At 38.8% G+C, this 19679-nt stretch overlaps 1 protein-coding gene and 2 long non-coding RNA genes across 3 annotated transcripts; 1 reads left to right on the top strand and 2 right to left on the bottom strand.

Moving 5' to 3' along the window:
• Window positions 1–1363: 1363 nt before the first annotated feature.
• LOC146908200 (uncharacterized) lies at window positions 1364–2979 on the bottom strand. Its single transcript, XR_015017910.1, has 2 exons — window positions 2923–2979; window positions 1364–1551 (listed from the first exon to the last, which is right to left on the bottom strand). It is a non-coding gene; the product is annotated as an uncharacterized LOC146908200 (long non-coding RNA).
• Window positions 2980–5516: 2537 nt separating this feature from the next.
• On the top strand, window positions 5517–7040 carry LOC146908199 (uncharacterized). The gene is made up of 2 exons (XR_015017914.1): window positions 5517–5726; window positions 6307–7040. It is a non-coding gene; the product is annotated as an uncharacterized LOC146908199 (long non-coding RNA).
• An 11143-nt stretch (window positions 7041–18183) lies between these two features.
• LOC146908198 (uncharacterized) lies at window positions 18184–19320 on the bottom strand. The gene has a single exon (XM_085729241.1). The coding sequence runs from the start codon at window positions 19318–19320 to the stop codon at window positions 18184–18186; it is 1137 nt and encodes a 378-aa protein (XP_085585367.1).
• Between the last annotated feature and the right edge of the window lie 359 nt (window positions 19321–19679).

Raw genomic sequence — 19679 nt, 5'->3', positions numbered from 1 at the left:
TTTAGTCCCTACTTAATTTTAATAGCATTTTTAGTCCCTAATTTTGTTTTTCTGCACTAAGTATTAGTCCCTACTCAATTCAAATTTGTTTAATTTATGCTTAAACTCTTAAATTTTTGAACAATTTTTTGCAGACATGTTTAGAACATTACTAAAAGTTCGTCCGCAAAAAATTATCGTAAAATTTGATTTCTACATCCAGATTTTATTACTTTTTATCTTTAACTTTTGTCGTTTTAAAAAATTCATATTTAATTCATTTCATGTCAGAAAATTCTAAATTTTAGTAAACGAACCTTTCATAGTGTTCTAATCTTGTCTCAAAAAAATCGTTCAAAAATTTAAGAGTTTAAGGATAATTAATCAAACTTTGTTTTAGCAGGGACTAAAATTATAAGTAAATTTTTTTTTATAGGGACTAAAAATGCTATTAAAATTAAGTAGGGACTAAACTTACAAGGCCGCTATTTTATAGGGACTAGAAACATAATTAACCCATAATAATAAAACTAATTAAAAACTATTTCTTTATTTTAATTCTAAAATTTTGTTTTTAATGTGCCACGTGGCATGCAATAACAGGTCCACGTGGCACTCCGTTTGTTTTTTTAACAGCAGTTTAACAGAAGGACAAATAGCAATTTTTTTACAAACTGCAGGGACTTAAGCCAAACAAAAAAAAGTGCAGGGACTGAAACCAAAAAATGGTGTAAACGCAGGGACCAATGACACATTTAAGCCAAAAAAAAATTAGAAAGGCTGTTTTGGTGGGGAAGAAGCTTTTCAAGTTAAAAAGAGAGACAAAGATAAATATATGGTTGAAGGAAAAACAAATAAATGGTTGAAGGAAGGTCCACATGAGAAAAATGAAACAGAATTTAGAAGTAAAAAAAAGTGTGATTTTTAGTGTATGTACGTAGTTGAGAGAAAGAATTGAGAGGAAAAGAAAATATTTTAGTCCACTTAGTATGCTTAATGTGAAAGGGGTTAAAATAACCACGCAAAAATTTAAATATGGCATGCAAGCAAAAGAAATAATTTCTGTCAAAGATTCATGCACAGTTTTCAAAAATCATTTTTCAAGAATCTTAATAATCAAAGTTCAAAATCAACATGCAATATTTTAAATTGCAATGCAAACACAAAAATTGATTTTTCCTCAAAGATCTGGTAACACCCTAATTTTCGTCCAAGGCGTTAGCCAATTCCCTGATTTTAAACTGAAAAAATTATTCTTTGCTTTCATAAACAGTGCAAGACTTACTAATTAAATTAAAATATTATTTATCACTTTTGTTAGAAAAATAATTAAATACGTGCACTATAAATTAATTTCAGGAGAAAATTTGCAGAATTGAAATGATTGCATTTACAACAGTAAATTTTATTAAGCACACAAACCCATTTCCGAATAGAATTTTTTTCTTTAAACCAAGTTATATTATACAAACTGAAAATAAAAGTACCGTGATTGTCTAAAAATAAACAGAGCAAGTTCTAAATCCCTGTTATCTTCCCATTATTCTTGAAATCCTTCTAAATAAGTTGCACCTAAAATGTTGCACAAGGGTCAGTTTATGACAAGTTATACAAAGCTAATAACATGGACTCAACATTAAGAAAATGATAACTTCAAAAAAAATATCACATTAAATGTAACATCCCAAAATTTAATTTACCAATTTATACTCATTTACCATATTCTCTTCATTTCATTCTATTTGTAACAATTAGTACCATGGGTAAAATAGGAATTAGTCATTATAACTAAGGGTATTTTGGAAACTTAGCAGCATGGCTCTACACTTAAAAGAGGAAAATAGTCAACTTGGTCAAAAAGTTAGATTAAAACTAGTGCTTAAAGTATTCTTAGTTTTTGTATAAGTAATTGAAACCTAGGAATTTAATTAATTGAGTTAGGAGTTATGCCATAGAAATCATTCATTTAACCTTTATTGATGTAGTTTATTTAAGAAATCGATTTGGATTGAAAGAGAAAAATTGATTTGGTTCGGAACTTGGGTGCGCTACAAATGTGAACCCATTGAAATATTACTGTTTGAGATATTTCTATGTTTCTACTTTAATGTAAACTGGATTGCATCATGTTGCATCTAGCTAACATGCGATTTGTTAGTAAATGGAATGGAAGTAATTATTCTAGTGAATAGCGTACTTGCAAAAAGCACAATAAGGGATACTAGGGTTCAGTATCGTATGCTAGGGTTTTTACTGACTATCGGATGCTTTGAGAAGGCTCTCAAGGGTGGTATTTATAGTCTTCTATGGGCTTGGGTTTCGGTTGCTTAGTCTCCAAGCAATAGGGGTATTTGTGTATTTTGGGCGGTTTCTAGAGGATTCTAGAGATTACTGAGGCGGCACCCTGGATAAGGCGCGCCCAAGGCCTTTAGGGCCCTTTTGGAGTGGTCTAAAAGTCCTTTTGGAGGTTTTTCAAGTACTTAGGAATATTATGACGGTTCAAATAGCATGTGGTTAGGAATTTGATGTTAATGTTAAATGACAATTGAGGTTGAACTTAATAGATAATTGAATGAAATATATAATATCTTATAGAATGCGTACATTCAAGGGTAAAATAGATCATGAAATGATGGGAAATGCTAAAGAGTTCTCTTGGGGCATTGATTAAGGGAACAAAAATAGAAAAATCATGTTGGAGAGTGATGAAAAGTGGTGAATTCAACTTTTTAAAAGTTTTCAATATAAAGTTACTATTTTCCGATTCCTTAACAAATGTACTAAAGACACTTGTTATCAAGACCCGAAATGATAAGTATTACTTTGCGCACATAGTTGTATTTAGGCCGAACAAGATTCCCATTCTAGAATTAATAATAATAATAATAATAAAAATTTATGAGCATTTTTTAGATAAAGGTAGGTAAGAGGGATATCACTTACATTTTACTTTGCTATAGGTAGATAATTGTGGGCACACTCATGCTTGGGGGCCCTGTAGTAAAAATTGATCAAGATTATACTGTGTGATACACATTTTGTAGTTGGTTATATATGTGATTATATAAAGTTAAAAAGAGTTCCCAAGAGTTATTCATGATTTCCGATATGGGTGCATATCCAGTTTTGGTTTAGATTTATATTTTTTATATATATGAATAGGTGGCTAAGGGTAAGGACAATGCATTTTAGCTTACGAAGACTAAGGGTAAGCGCTAGTTTACTGTTTGTATTGTGGACTAAATTTCTATATTGTCTAAATCGAAATATGGCACCTTAAATGATAGTCTAGCTAATTAGTTATGGTGTTTCATTAAATAACACAATCCTCACATATCAAATATCAAAAAAATTACATATAAGGTTAACATGCGTGCTCATGCAAGAATCCATGAACGTAATATAAAATTGTAATATCAATATGGAAAATGTAGTTGTCACATATGGTCTATATATAACGTACATAAAATGACTAACAATCACCTACATCCTTCAAGAATATGACAATAAGACTAACTAATAACTATCATCTTAGCTTAACATATTAAGATAGAGATAGAAAATTGTTGAGTTATGTTATAGAAATTAACGCACAATTAAAACCTTTAACAGTTACGTATGCACTTAAGAGATTGATGTATTGTAACCTTAGAAGAAGGTTCTGAGTCAAGAGATTGACCAGAACCATTTGTTAATTCATCGTTAAATTAGGTGAGTAATTTTAGAGAATAGGTGCAATTTACCAATCAGTAATGAACAAATGATTCGATAGAACCGGTCATTTTTCTCCTTAATTCTTTACCACTTATTTACATTTTCGCTATTTGTTTTATGATTGTTAAACCAACTTCATGTGCAACCCCTCATTTTAACACATCCTTAATTTTAACGCTTTTGTCGAGTAGAAATTGAAACAGTCCATGTGGATACGAACTTATAAATTTTATTACTTCGATTCATTTTTAGTACACTTGCTAAAAGTATATCATTATACAAAAGGAACATTAGCATTGCTACAAATATCAATTTCAAAAAATTAAGAAGTGGTGGCAATAGAGAAATGATCAATGGAAGAGATAAAGACAAATATTTTGATATAGAAATGGAAGGGCATATATGAGAAAATAAATTCAGTATTGAGTGTAAATTTAACTATTAAATGAAGGAAGATTCTATGGTGAAGTCATAAGAATGACTTTTTTGGTGAAGTTAACACTATAACATAAAAAACGTAATGAGTAACACCCCACTATTTGTATAATGGCATCAAAAGTTCAGTTCTTATAGTATCATCAATTCATCAGATTAACAAAACTACACTTAATCTAATTTTATCCTACCTTGTTATAAGCGTAACACCTCTCAAAGTGTAACACTTAAAACTATCACATAATATCATCAACTTTGTTTGCATGTTAAAGATTCCAACGATAAAATAGTACCTGTAAGTCTAAGATGTTGCAAGTATTACTAGATGAATTACCATTGATCATTAATCACTAATCAACAATTTAAAAATGAATCAAACATTAAAATCAAAATTAACTTTTTCAAAAAAGTCAGTTTCTTGACTGCACCGTAGAAGCTCCCTTAAATGAAACATATAGCAAGATAAATCAAGAAATATGTGACTATTTAATTATTTTAGTGATTGTTTCAAGTCTTTAGGTTAATCAAATTGAATGGATGAGATTAATTAGTGTGATATCTTATTTGACATATTGGTGTTATTTGATATATCTCTCCACACACACACACACACATATATATATATATATATATATATATATATATTAAAAAAAAAATGTAACATGCTTTTAAGGCTATCAAAGAATTTGCAAGCTCATAGAAATATATGAAAGTGTGAGAGAAAAATAATAATATTGTGATGAACAAAAAGAATGAAAGGCTTAGACATAATAGATAAATAGATTTTACCTTAAATTCAAACAAAAGTACATCGATTGTTAATGCACTTCATAATTATATGACGGGGACGAGGAAATTTTTCATAACAATCGGAGTCAGAAACACAATTTTCTGTAAAATAAATAAGGAAAAGAAATATTATTGAAAAGGGGTGAAATATTGTGCATAATATAATCTAAAAAAATCATAAAGAGCGTACTTTCATTGTTGTTGGGTTCAACACAAAATTGAGAAACAAATAAGAACATGATATACACAACCTTGAGAACGTCAGCCATATTATTTTTTTCAACTTTTCAATGTAACAAACATAAATGTGTTTTATTACTTTATACTGTAAAAACCCTCATGATATATTTAACTAAATTACTTAAATAATTTTTTTATATATATTTTTTAGGAAAATTAGTTTTTGATAGTTATGTTGTTGCAAGAAAGCCTTCATTATATTTAGAATAATAATCAAATATATCTTTAGTATATTGATGTATCATGTTTGTCCCTTTAACTCATCGAATAGATCTCAAATGAAAATATTGGTTGTAATTATAGTTAATTCTTTTTTTTTTTTACAAACCTTTTATTTTTCTAGGTTTTATTTCATGTCCAGACTTTCGTAATAGGGAGAGGACACCCAACATTATATATGTTGGTATGGGTGTGACTAGACTCACATGTCTGAAATAACGTAGTGTGTTCAAATCTCGTGGTTACATAAAATATGGTTAGAAAGGGAGACCCTGTTAAAGAGGACCAATAAGATTCTCGTGTTCAGATTAGTCATTGATTGCCAATGGATACTCTGCATATGTAATATGGTAAAGAAATACAACGAAACTCACAAAATAGTAAATATAGTGTATAATGGGAACAAAATTTGTTTTAGGAATAATATGAGATTGATAATTATCCATCATATGTGTATTTTTTTATTGTTTTTGTCTTTACTTATTTTAATTGTCTTTAGTCATTAGTCAATTTTGGGATTTATTTGATATAGTTTATTTATTTTTATTCTTGAATTTATTCATATGTATGTTGTCGTTTCCTTTATTAACTAGAAATTTTTCATACGTAGTTTTGTTTTATTTCTTTAGTTTAACGTAATGCTGAGATTTATTGAGAAATCAACATGGATTTTATGTGGTATTTCAATCATATCTAAAATTAAAGATGTCCAAATGAAGTCCAATAATTGAAGATTTTGTTTCTCAAATGTTTTTGTCACAGGGGTTTTCAGATTATAGAATTTGAAATTAGTAAAACACTTTCAAGCTGTATATTTTGAAACACATGAGCACCAAAGCATAACCAAATTCAGATTTTTTTTTTTTATGAATTTTAACACATGATTATACTCTGAATGTCCAATTTAATGTTTATGATTACACTATGAAGGTACATATGCAAATGCAGTTTCGTCACTTTGCTTTTCCAGAAACAAACTCAATGTGTCCAACTCCAAAAAAAAAAAATATACAAAGGTGCACTAAAGAGGGATAGTCTGCTCAAGATGATTGTTTTGAACAGTCAATCAAGTGATCACCGTCTTTCTTTGATAATTTAAAATTTTTGCATTCAGATACACCAGTTTCACAATCCAAGTTATCATGTCCAACTAGAAAGAGTAAGAGTGGGTGTCTAAGGGGTTTGGATCCTCTTCATTGAAAATTTTCTCAAGTTTTCTCCATTGAAAATCTCCTCCATTAAAACCCACTAACCACTTTTCTTTATAATTTAACACTCACTTTCTCTCTCATATTTGATGGTTGAGATTTCAATGGAGAAAACTTGAGAAAATTTTCAATGGAGAGAATCCAAATCCGGTGTCTAATTAGTCTACTAATCTTTCTTCAGTTCAACACAACTTTCCAAAAATGAATTAGTCGCCTCTATTCATGCAATGGATGTCTCTAATGATGGTCATTGTGAATTTTGTACTATTTATGGCCTATTTTTACTGTCTTGAGTTGTGTTCCATTATTCGTTTTGATCTTACATGAGATCTAAATAGTAACTGTTAGGGTTATGTCCAACTATTTGGATTATAGACATGATTCAGATAGGTAAAACATGCTCTGACTTCTTATGGAGTCAGCCTAACACTTGAATATAAATGGATAATTCTACTAGATATGGGCCTTCTTATTGCACACAAGTATGTACACCCTCCGGTCACTAATATAAGCAAAAATCCATTTTTTAGATACATTCAATTAATGATGTATGTAGTCTTTATTATATGTCACATACATCATTAATTGAATGTATCTAAAAAGTGAATTTTTGCTTATATTAGTGATCGGAGGGTGTATGTGGTAGTTCTCCTGACCATAAACGGAGTCTCGAAAACATATTTTCCTTTACGTGGTGCAATATGATATGGTAACCAATTCATGTGCATTGGTCATGTGAATAACAACCATTTTATGTAGGTAAAGTTTCTTCTGGAATACTTTTTTTAGTTTATATTAAGTGTTGTTTTTGTTTGCGTGTAACTTTATAATTATTGCAGGTATATACTCCCTCCGGTCCTATTTACAAAAGACGATTTACTTTTTAGATACATTAAATAATTTATGTATTTGGTTTAGGTTCTTGACTAGATACATACATTATTCAATGTATCTAAAAAGTCAACTTTCTCTTGTAAATGGGGAGGGAGTATTAAAGATGACGGTCCAATTCCTCCTACGTCTTGACTATAGGATCGACACTGCCAAAAGCCCAAAATGGTGTATCGGATTGGGAGCCTAGTTATAATTAGCTCAATCATGTTTAGGGTGATGTCATAGTTGAAGATTTTTTTAAGGATGAAGATGCTAATAAATTTGAAGATGATATAAAAAGGTTGTAGATGTTGTAAAAGTTGAAAACGATAGTCTTGGAAGTGTCGAGGGTGATATCATAGATCTCGCCACAAATTAGTTCAAATATATTTGATTAGGGAACTAGACACGTTCAAAAATATATAGGGCACATGAAAGCCTGGGATGCAAACGAATTTCAGAAAAAAGAAAAGGAAGTGATAAAAACAAGCTAAATGTGGCCAAATTGACCCAAAAAAAAAGAAGCTAGAATGTGGCCAATGTTTCTAAGCATCGTCAAGACCGTTCTGAGGGTAAGGCCACTAAAACTCTTACTTTTAGACCTACGAACAAAAAGAATAATTTTTCAAATTTTATAATAAAAAGGCTTCATATGCATATAAATAAAGGCCTTATATATCAAAATATGTTTTAGCCTCGCTTAAATTTGAAGATTATGGGACATGTCATGCATGTTGCTAGATACACAATATATTTATGTGACTATCTATGAATCTTTGGCATGTACTACCACACAAATGTATGTATCCATTCAAAAAAATTGAAGGATAAGACTTGACGACTTGGATGATTAATTTTTTTTAAACAAAAACAAAATGATATTCATTCATTTAAATTGATAGACAACATCAGATACAATAACATGTTCAACATCGCTAAAAACGTAAAGGGTGAATTTGCAAAGAAATTCACGTCACTCAAGTTAATAGCAAATAACGTGAAAAGACCTACACATAATATGTTAAAATCTACGTCACCGGAATACTCATGTTTCGGGATCTGCAACGTTGACACTCAAATCATTTATGAATTTGTAGTTGACTGAAGTCGATGTTTCAATAGAAACCAAATAAACGAACACTGCAACAAGATGTGAAATCAAGCAACGTCGCACAAGAGGACGAAAAACACAAACGAACACTGCAACAAGAAAAAAGAACTTGATATATGTGAAAACCACTTATTTAAATGAAAAGAAAGGGAAAAAAAATTTAGAGGGGTGACGTAGGTCAAAAAATGACTTAAAACCACCCATCCTCGATGTGTTAAGGCAAAAGAGAATTTAAAGAGAAGATGACTTGGATGATCAATAAATGGTGGTTAAATACAGTTTGGTCTACAAATGTTTCAATTTCTCATTTTAATCTCTATGAAAAAATTGATTTTTAGTACTTCAAAAGTTTTTTCTTTATACTTTTGGTGTCTAGATTTAAGTCAAGTCATGTGTACCCTTCTAATTTTTTAATGAATTTTTGCATAAATTTTTAGAAGATTATAAGAATGTCCCTGGAAAAAATGATTTTCTATAACAAAACATTAGTTAAATATAAATTTTTAGACACCAGAAACATAAGAATTCATATTTAATTCATGTTTTCTTAAAAACTTCTATTTTTTTTTGGAGTGTGATTCTTATAATATTTTAAACATGACTTATATCTATTTTTTTTAATTTTAAATGCTACACATGGGTTGACTTTTAAGTAAAGACCACAAGTGGTGATGAAAACCTTTTAGGAGACTAAAATCTGAAGAAAAACAATAAAAGACTTGAACTAAAAGTTTAAATATACATATAGTAATCAAAAGTTACATTTATCATTCATCATTATCATATTTAACACGCTTTAGCAAGCTGCAATGAGTTGAGAAATATTTCATTATCTCCAGAATGTTCTCTAAGTACTGCCAGACTTGAGAAATATTTGACACGCTTTTGCAAGCTGTAATGAGTTGTTCTCTTGATTGTAGAAGCTTGGAAGCCACTTATGAGGATGTAATCTTGATGTCATTGCATGATGTCTTTGATGATGTCATATGGTAGTAACTTTGGAGACATATTCCTTAAGAGATTTACTATTCCCACCCAACTGCCTTCTCGCGCGCCCTGCAAAATTTCCAAAAATACCCCTGGTCCGGATTATATAATCCGGACAAGATTGTTAGTGAATTCCGGAATATGAAATCCGAACCAGATGTTGTGTGCTCTTTTGTGTCTTTCTGTACTTGCCAAAAAGTACGGTAAGGGATTCTAGGGTTCAGAATCGTTTGCTAGGGTTTGGACCAATGATTAGATGATCTGAGACTATTCTCAAGAGAGGTATTTATAGCCTGTTATGGGCTTGGGCTTTGGTTGCTTGGGAACCAAGCAACAGGGGTATTTACGTATTTTGGGTGGTTTTAGAGGGTTCTGGAGACTAGCGAGGCGGCGCCCTCATGGAAGACGCGCCTGGGCCTGGATAGCCTTTCCGAAGGTGTCCTGTCCCTTTTAGTGGGCGACTTGGCCCTTCAGGAGGGCGCCTAGACCCTTATGGAGGGATTTTGAGCCTTTGGTATATTATGACGGTCCACAGCCCCCCAAGCACGAGTCTTGGGACAAGGCGAAGTGTTGATGACATAGACTGGATTTTCCTGAGTTTCAGCAAGTCTTCTGGGAAGGTTATGACGGTCCACAACCCCCCAAGCACGAGTCTTGGGACAAGGCGAAGTGTTTGGGATACGTCATGAGGCGTTGTTGCCTTATGGAGCTAGTACTCCCTTGTCTTACTTCTCGAGGGCGTTCGTGTGATTGGTGTGCGGAGCACGCCCTTATGACTGTGATGGGACATTCCAATATTTCCTGAGGATGGGTATATCATGCTTAACTCGTTCAGGTAACGTCCATGCCCCCCAAGCACGAGTCTTGGGGAACACGAGGCGAAGTGTTTGAGTCGCGTTATGAACGCGTAAACGCCGAGGGTATGACCTTACGACGCCGGGGGCGTGATAGACATTCGCGGCGCGTTCAACTTAACGGTGACCATTTCGTATTCTGCTTCACTGATGAATGCCACGTGTCACGATCCTATGACTTAACCCTACTCAATCGTCTGCGACACGCTTCCCAAAAACGAACGTCTCGCCTCCCTATAAGAAGGTTGTGTTTGGCTTTTCCAACATTTTTCCATTTCTCTTCCTCTTTATTTCGCTATTCTAGCTGCCTGAAGCTTCGACGATTTGTGCTAAACTCCTATACAGGTATTTTTCGTCCTCTCGTCACTTCTTCTCGTATTATTTTCATTTTTACTTTTAGTGCGATCATAGTTTCTAGGGGGATGGTTTTAATTAGGGATTGTGACGCGGATGGTAAATTAATTTGCCCTACTGACCCAAACGAAAGGGATCAGCTGAGGAAGGAATGTTTGCGACATGCCACCGGGCCAGATGGGATTATTGACTGGGATAAGTACTATTTCGGGTTACACGGAGAGGAGTTGTTTAGTGACTTGTCTAGTGATTCTAGCGTTGATTCGGGTAGGGATAGTGACTGTGTGATTCTGTCTGCTACTCCAGGAACTCAGGGTACACAGGACGATTTCCAGGACAACCTACCACCTCGAGAACTCTTACCAGGATCCGAAGACGAGGGTTCCTTCGCTAGCTCAGTAGAAATGGTTTCTTTTGCGGATGAAGTGCGTATGGAGGAGTCGCTATACGTTGATGTCTCGGCTGTAGATCTGTTTAGGAGTAAGTTTGATATTTCCGCAACTGCGAGTGAGGAGGATGTGGTGTTGTTATCTTGCGATCCTGACGAACGAGTCTGTGATCAGGAGATGGCTGGTGAGGGTGACGAGTCGTACTTTGTTTATACTACCGTTCTCGAAGAGTTTGGCGTGAAGATACCGTTCACGCCCTTTGAAATGGACGTCTTGAAGTTCTTAAACGTGGCTCTGACCCAAATTTGGCCTAATAGTTGGGCGTTTATCAGGGCTTTCGAGATACTGTGTAAGGCTTTAGGTTTGGAGCCTTCAGTTGGCGCGTTCCTTTGTTTCTATGGGACGAAAGACGTCAATAAAGGTATGTGGATCGCCATTTCTGCTCATTCAGGGAAACGACTTTTTCCTCAATACGCCTGCAACTTTAAGAAGGAGTGGCGCGATACCTTCGTTAGAGTTCAGGGATTGCCTGGGTGTTCAACTTCGTCAGTGTTGTTGGATGGCAAGCCCAAGTTTCCTCTCAGGTGGACAAATAATCCTCTGGCGGTGGGAGGATATGACTTGGACGCCATGTCTCCCTATGAACGAACCTTGGTACAATTCCTTGAAGAGGTTCCTCTGACCAAGATTCATGAACTGTTGAATAGGGAAGGTGATGAGAAACGCTTGACGGCTTACTTGCGTGAGTGTCCTACTTGGCCTTGTTTGTCGTATTCTGCTGGTTCCTATTTTGCTTTCACTGACCTTCCTCTTTTTGCTTCTTTTTCCTTTGCAGAAGAGATGCTGCCTTTAACTGGAGCGGAGATGAGGAAGTACCTTGTAGAGCTGGAGGCGAGCAAGAACCCTGAAGGGTATGTGACGAGTGATCCAGCGGGAATGTCTTTGAGGAAGCTAAAAAGGAAGGAGGCTTCTTCGAAGGGTGATGCTGGGGGTACCGAAGCTGATGAGCCGGAGTTAGTTGCTGATGGGAACGCCGTTGTTCATCTTGATTCGCCATCTTCCAAGAAGGCGAGAACCGGCAAGGGCGCCAGATCAGGAGGTAGTCGCCCTTCGACGCGTGTTAATGTTGGGGGTACTTCTCTGAACGACCAAGCCATGGAGTCGTTCTGGCACTCAGAGTTTGACTTTCGCCGGTAAACTTCCTTTCCTTATTGTCTTCTGGATCCTGACTTTGGTTATTATAATCTAAAACGAGCTTGGTTGTATGTTTCGCAGGTACATGGCAGAGAAGGTTCCATTTGCCCAGGTTGATGTTGAAGCGGCGGTGAAGGCAAAGTCCAGTGACTTGGTCGCCGATGTTGGCACGGCCGCCCTTCGTACTCTGCTGTTGAGTCATGCCTGGGAGTTGAAGTATGGATCATTGGAGAAGAAACACCTGGATGCTGCAGAGGACGTGGAGAAACGGAAGCACAAAGCTGTTGGTTTGGAGGGGCGACTATCGGATGCGTTGAAAGAAAAGAAAGCTGCAGAGAAGGCTTTGGAGGAGATGAAGCGAGCAAAGGAAGCTGCTGAGAACGATAGAGATGAGAAGGACGCGGCTCTGAAGAAGTCTAATTTGGCGGTGGATGAGGGGAGGCGCTCCCTAGCTCTGTATTTTCAGAACGAATTCAAGCTGGCTACCGAACAAGTTTTACTTTTTAATCCAGAGGCCAAGATGGAGGAGCTTGATCCTTTCAAAGTCATTGTGGATGGTCAACTGGTAGATGATGAGTGAATTTCATGTTGTAACTAACTATGGCGGTTATGGCGTCTTTGACTTATACTTCTGCGAATTTTATACTACTTTTGTTCAAACAATGCTTGTGTTGGCGGCCTAGGTTATATTTATTTCGATTTAAGGACGATTGATCTTGCCCTTATTTTGTTGTGTCTTACTGACGCCTTCTATACTGTTTGTTGGTCGAGAAATCGTTCGTTTATGTTTGCAATTTTTCTTTCGACTGTCTATGATTTCTGTGCGGAAGATCATGGCGACCTTGGAGTTTGTGGCGCCTTAATATTTTTGTTGGTGTAAATTTCTTTTTATGGCGTGCGCAGTTTATTTGATTGTCTGGCGATTTATCTTTCATCGACCTCGTTTTAGGGCGATTACGTTTCTTCTTTCTTTCGACGACTTATTTAGTCGAACCCTTTTTAGGGTGGTCGCCTATTTTGTTGCTGGCGACTTATTTAGTCGAACCCTCTACAGGGGTGGTCGCGATATCTTATCTCTTTCGGCGACTTATTTAGTTGAACCCTTTTTAGGGTGGCCGCCTATTTTGTTGCTAGCGACTTATTTAGTCGAACCCTCTACAGGGGTGGTCGCGATATCTTTATGTCTTTCGGCGACTTATTTAGTCGAACCCTTTTTAGGGTGGCCGCCTATTTTGTTGCTAGCGACTTATTTAGTCGAACCCTCTACAGGGTGGTCGCGATATCTTTATTTCTTTCGGCGACTTATTTAGTCGAACCCTTTTTAGGGTGGCCGCCTATTTTGTTGCTAGCGACTTATTTAGTCGAACCCTCTACAGGGTTTCTTTCGGCGACTTATTTAGTCGAACCCTTTTTAGGGTGGCCGCCTAGTTTGTTGCTAGCGACTTATTTAGTCGAACCCTCTACAGGGTGGTCGCGATATCTTTATTTATCCGTGTTGCGTCGTCGCCTTTCTATTTGATTTTTGGTCTGTTAAAAAATGAAAATAACAAGTAACATGTGCAGAGGCAATCATATATGAAAAGGAGAGGGCGCCTCGTTAAAAACCCCTGCCCTTGCAGGGGAAAAGAGTGCTACCCTAACCTCATGTTCTTTTAATAACTTGAAAAAAATAACAATATTCATAGCGGTGGCTGTATGCCAACCTTATTCATAAATCAATAAGACATTAACTATAATAATGGCGTAGATTAGCTATATTCCAGGTGCGGGGAATAGCCACCCCACTCAACTCTTCCAGCTTGTATGCACCATGCGAGCACTTCTCTCGGATTCTGTAGGGGCCCTCCCAATTGGGAAATAGCTTGCCAATCCTTGTTGGGGCGACAACTTGCTTTAGTACCAGATCGCCCTCCTTCATTTCCCTGGGCGCCAATTTAGAATTGTAGCGGCGAGCCGCTCTTTGTTTGGCGGCGAAATCTCGAATGTGGGCCTGCTCCCTGACCTCGTCAATGATATCCATGCTGACTGCCATACCTACTTCATTTTCTTTTTCAAAGAAATAAACAACGTAAATTGGAGAAACAATTCTGTAAATTCGTCTGAAGTAAAGTTTGTTTTCCTGCACAAAAAATGTGTTAGATGGTCTAATAACAATGCAATACCTTCTTCTGAAAACGCGTCTCGCCGCCACGTGGGAGTATCTATTTCCACGGGTAGCATGGCATCCGCGCCGTAAACCATTGTGAAGGGTGTTTCCTTGGTAGTGGAGTGCGGAGTAGTGTGATATGACCATAGTACCTGTACTTACGTGGACGTGGCATTTATTGTAATCTTTTCACGGCATATTTCAAAACAAATGAGTTTAATTTTGATAGTTTAGATTAATTTGACCATTATACTTACCTCATGTAGCTGTTCTGTCCAAAGACTCTTGGCCGCCTCTAGCTTTTTCTTGATTCCGTTCAGAATGACTTTGTTTGCTGACTCGACCTGCCCATTAGCCTGCGGATGGATTACTGAAGCGAAGTTCGTTTGGATTCCCAAGTGCTTGCAGAAGTCTACGACAGTTGAGCTTGCGAACTGAGTTCCGTTGTCTGATACTATGCATCTGGGGAGCCCAAAGCGACAAATGATCTTTTTCCAGTAGAATTTCTTGACCCTTTTGGCTGTTATTTTGGCGACTGCTTCCGCCTCGATGCATTTAGTGAAGTAGTCCACGCCTACGATAAGAAACTTCAGCTGTCCTGGGGCGAGAGGAAAAGGTCCGACTATGTCCACCGCCCATTTGTGGAAGGGCCATGGAGAATAGACAGAGGTTAACTCCTGGGCTGGGGCGTGCTTTTTGTCGGAGAATCTTTGGCACTTGTCACATTTTTCCACGAAGTCTGAGCTGTCCTGAAGCATGGTGGGCCAATAGTATCCTGCGCGGAGGAGCTTTGCCGCCAACGCCCGCCCTCCAATGTGGCTGCCACAAACGCCTTCATGTACTTCAAGCAAAACTAATTGGGTCTCATCCTCTCCCAGGCAGCGCAGCAATGGATTCGTTCGCCCTCGCTTGTAAAGTTTTCCTGCCACGACGACAAATTTGGATGCTCTTTTCCGCACTGTCTGTTCTTCTTCGCTGTTTTCAGGCGTGAATGACCCCGTTAAGTATCTTAGCAATGGTTCCATCCATCCCTCCTTTCCCTCAACGATGTGATGCACGCTTTCGATATTGGTGCTGGGTGTCATAATAACTTCTTGGATGACAGTCCTGTTGTTGCCTGGTCGTTTGGTGCTGGCGAGTTTGGCCAGTAGGTCAGCCCTGGCGTTTTGCTCTCGTGGTACGTAAACTACTTCGAAGAACACAAACCTTTTGGCGAGGTTTTGTACTTTTGCTAAATACTTGATGAGTTGGGGGTCCTTAGTCTGATATTCGCCCGTAATCTGACTCATCACTAGCTGAGAATCACTCTTTGCTCTCAGGTTTTCCGCTCCCATTTCTTGCCCCAAAATCATGCCAGCAATTAGCGCTTCATACTCCGCTTGATTGTTGCTTGCTTTGAATTCAAATCTGAGGGATTGTTCTATGAGGATATCATCTGGTCCCTCCAAGACGACGCCAGCCCCGCTCCCTTTTAAATTAGAGGAGCCATCGACGGATAAAAGCCACACAAACGGGGGGCGTGCTTGTGCAGGTGATGTGAGCTCTGCGACAAAATCCGCTAAAACTTGGGACTTAATACTCCCTTTTGGTACGAACTGAACATCGTACTCTGATAGTTCTATAGACCAAGCGACCATCCGTCCAGCTAGGTCTGGCTTTCCGAGGACTTGTTTGATAGGATAATCTGATTTTACCACAACCTTATGACTTTGGAAGTACGGTCGGAGCTTCCTCGCCGTAGTTACCACCGCAAGGGCCAGGCGCTCAAGCTTCTGATATCGTAATTCAGCACCCTTGAAAACTCTGCTGACAAAATAGATTGGCCTTTCTCCTGCGTCTGAGTCTTCTACCAGGACTGAGCTCATGGCGTTCTCAGAAATAGCCAAGTATAGAAATAGGATGGCGTTCGGACTCGGTTGTTGAAGGATAGGCGGACTAGACAAGAACTGTTTGATCTGCTGGAAGGCGTCTTCACATTCTGGCGTCCACTCGAATTTCTCTTTCTTTCTGATGGATGCGAAAAAGGAGAAGGCTTTGTCGCCGGCACAGGATAGGAAACGAGATAGCGCTGCTAAACGTCCTGTTAGCTGCGGGACCTCTTTGATGCTGGAGGGGCTCCTCATGTTGATAACCGCCTGACACTTGTCTGGATTTGCTTCTATGCCCCGTCTTGTCAAGAGGAATCCTAAAAACTTTCCCGCCTGCACCCCGAAAGAACACTTAGCCGGGTTCAACCGAATTCTATACTTTCTTACTTGGGCCAAAATCTCTTCCAAGTCTTCGGTATGGCTGCGTCCCTCCTTTGTTTTTGCTACCAGATCGTCGATGTATACTTCCAGGTTTCTTCCTATTTGTTGGGCGAAAGCCATGTCCATAGATCTTTGAAAAGTGGCTCCGGCGTTTTTGAGGCCGAAGGACATGACTTCGTAGTGGTAGTTCTTCGTGTTAGTCATAAATGCAGTCTTGGGAGCATCCAAGGGGTCCATTCTAATTTGATTGTAACCAGAGTAGGCGTCCATAAAACTCAGAGTTTTGTAACCTGAGGCGTTGTCAATGAGATGGTCGATGTTCGGGAGTGGGTAAGGATCTTTGAGTCACGCCATGTTTAGGTCGGTATAGTCCACACACATTCTCCACTTACCATTCGCCTTTTTTAAGAGAACAGTATTAGCCAACCATGTGGGGTACTTGATTTCGCTAATGAAACGGGCGTCTACTAACTTCTTTACCTCTTCGTCCACGGCTTTCCTTCTTTCTTCGCCCATCTTTCGCTTTCGTTGTACAACTGGTTTTATTCCTGGCTTGATAGATAGGTGGTGGCAAGCGATGTCAGGATCCATCCCTGGCATTTCGGATGGATGCCAAGCGAAGAGATCTAGGTTCCTTTGGAGTAGACCGATGAGGGCGGCCTCTTCTTCTTCACTAAGCGACGTGCCAATCTTCGTCGTTTGATGGGCCTCAGGACCGAGGGAGATCTCTTTTAGGTCCTCGGTGGGTTCTATTCGTTCTTGTTGGAAATCTTACCTGGGGTCGAGATCTATCATGTTGACTTCGTGTGCCTCTTCGTCGGCGTATTTCTTCCGAGTCTTCTGCAGGCGCAGGCTATTGTGGTAGCATTCTCTGGCCAGCTTTTGGTCGCCTCTGATAGTGCCTATTTTTCCGTCATCGAGGGGGTACTTCATGACCAAGAATTTCGTTGATAGGAAACCGCCTAACAGGTTGAAAGCGGGACGCCCAATGATGATGTTGTAGGAACTTGGTGAGTTGACTACAAGGTACCGTACGCGAATAGTTTTGGCATGAGATCCGTGGCCAAACGTTGTTTTAAGAGTAATGTAGCCTCTGACATGGACTTGCTCGCCGGTGAAGCCCGCCAATGTGCCTCTGAAGGGTTGCAATTGCTCTGGATCCAACCCCATTCGATCGAAAGTGTCGTAGTAGAGGATGTCAGCGGAGCTCCCTGGGTCTATTAGCACTCTTTTTATATCCCATTTGAAGATTTGTAGTGTGACCACCATGGGATCGTCGTCATGTGGTACGACGTCTTTGTAATCCTTCGCAGTAAAGGATACGTCAGGTTTGTGCTCTGGGATTTGCTTCTCATATTCTTGGCAGAGCATGACCTGTCTTACATACTTCTTGCGGGATGAGCTCGATTCTCCTCCTCCAGAGAAGCCGCCAGAAATTGTGTTCAGTGTGTGCCTCTTTCCTTCTGGTGTTCCCTCCTTCTTGTTTTCCCCTCGTGTCTGTCCTCACCCCGGCGGTCTTGGGTGTATCCCCTCAGCTTGCCATTTTGTATTAACCTTTCAATTTCGCTTCGCAAATTTATGCACGAATCAGTATCATGACCCTTTATTCTGTGATACTTGCACCATTTGTCTTTGTCAGCTCCCATGGTGTTGAATCGTCGTGGGGGTGGTTCCCGAATTAGCTTGGTTTCGTAGACTTCCTTCATGATGCGTTCTGGTCTGGTGTTTAAAGGAGTGAAGTGCTCCGTGCGTGATTTGTAGGTGTAAGGCGCGTAGTTTCGTTTTTCCGCTCTCTGATAAGGGGCGCGGTCCCTGTTCGAAGGTGGTTGATAAGGTCGCCGTTCAGCATTGGTCGACGCCCGCTCCCTGACGTCCCTTGCTTTCTTTTCTGCGTTGGTTTCCTCTCCTTTGATATAGCAATCTGCTCTGGCGATTATTTCTTCCATGGAATCAGCAGGTTTCTGAGCTAGCGACTCGTTGAACTGGCCCGCCCGAAGGCCATTCTGAAAAGCACCCACAAATACTTCCTGATTGGGATTAACTACCTTTATAGTTGTTTCGTTGAACCTCGCCAGGTAGTCTCTGAGGGATTCACTGTGCCCCTGTCGTACGTTGAAAAGGCTGGTGGCGGGGACCTTACGGTGGCGACTTGCAGAGAACTGTTGGATAAGTTTTCTTGTCATATCTGGATAACTGAGGATGGAGAAGCGTGGGAAGTTCATATACCAGCGCAAGGCGGCATCAGAGAAAGTACCAGCCAATAATTTGCATTTGAGGGAATCAGGAGCTCCGACGACGGCCATGCGAGTGTTGAAGGCCGTGACGTGTTCCATGGGATCGCTTTTCCCATCGAAAACGGAGAGGTGAGGAGGCTTAAAGTTCTCTATGACTGGTGCGCCCCAAATCTCGGCGGACAAGGGTTGAGGCTCTGGATCATCCATCTCGCCATGGTTCGACTCATCTTTTTCTTCTTGCTGTTTTTGCTGTATGGTCTCCATCGAAGCCTGTAGGGCCTCGTTGTGTTCTTTTAACTGAGTGAGTTGAGTTCGCATGGTCTCTAATTCTTCGGTTGTCGCCATGGTGGGGCTTTTCTCTAAACCGTACGTGAGGTGCGGTTTAGGTTTGGTTGAACAGGGGAAGGGTTTCCAAATCGCAAGGGAGTTTTGACGATTTGGAGGTCTTGTTCAAGGTTTTCGAATCACGATTTGCGATCCAGAAATGTGGTCAAGGTTAGTTTTACCTTTTCCCACAGACGGCGCCAACTGTACTTGCCAAAAAGTACGGTAAGGGATTCTAGGGTTCAGAATCGTTTGCTAGGGTTTGGACCAATGATTAGAGACTATTCTCAAGAGAGGTATTTATAGCCTGTTATGGGCTTGGGCTTTGGTTGCTTGGGAACCAAGCAACAGGGGTATTTACGTATTTTGGGTGGTTTTAG

Source organism: Medicago sativa, chromosome 7 (assembly GCF_051527215.1).
Source record: "Medicago sativa cultivar Bolivia chromosome 7, Bolivia_mono, whole genome shotgun sequence".
Taxonomy (NCBI): Eukaryota; Viridiplantae; Streptophyta; class Magnoliopsida; order Fabales; family Fabaceae; genus Medicago; species Medicago sativa.
This window is presented reverse-complemented; position numbering and strand designations above follow the sequence as displayed.

Coding starts and splice junctions, on each gene's coding strand:
- LOC146908198 (XM_085729241.1), bottom strand. CDS start 19,320: ATGGCGACAACCGAAGAATTAGAGACCATGCGAACTCAACTCACTCAG.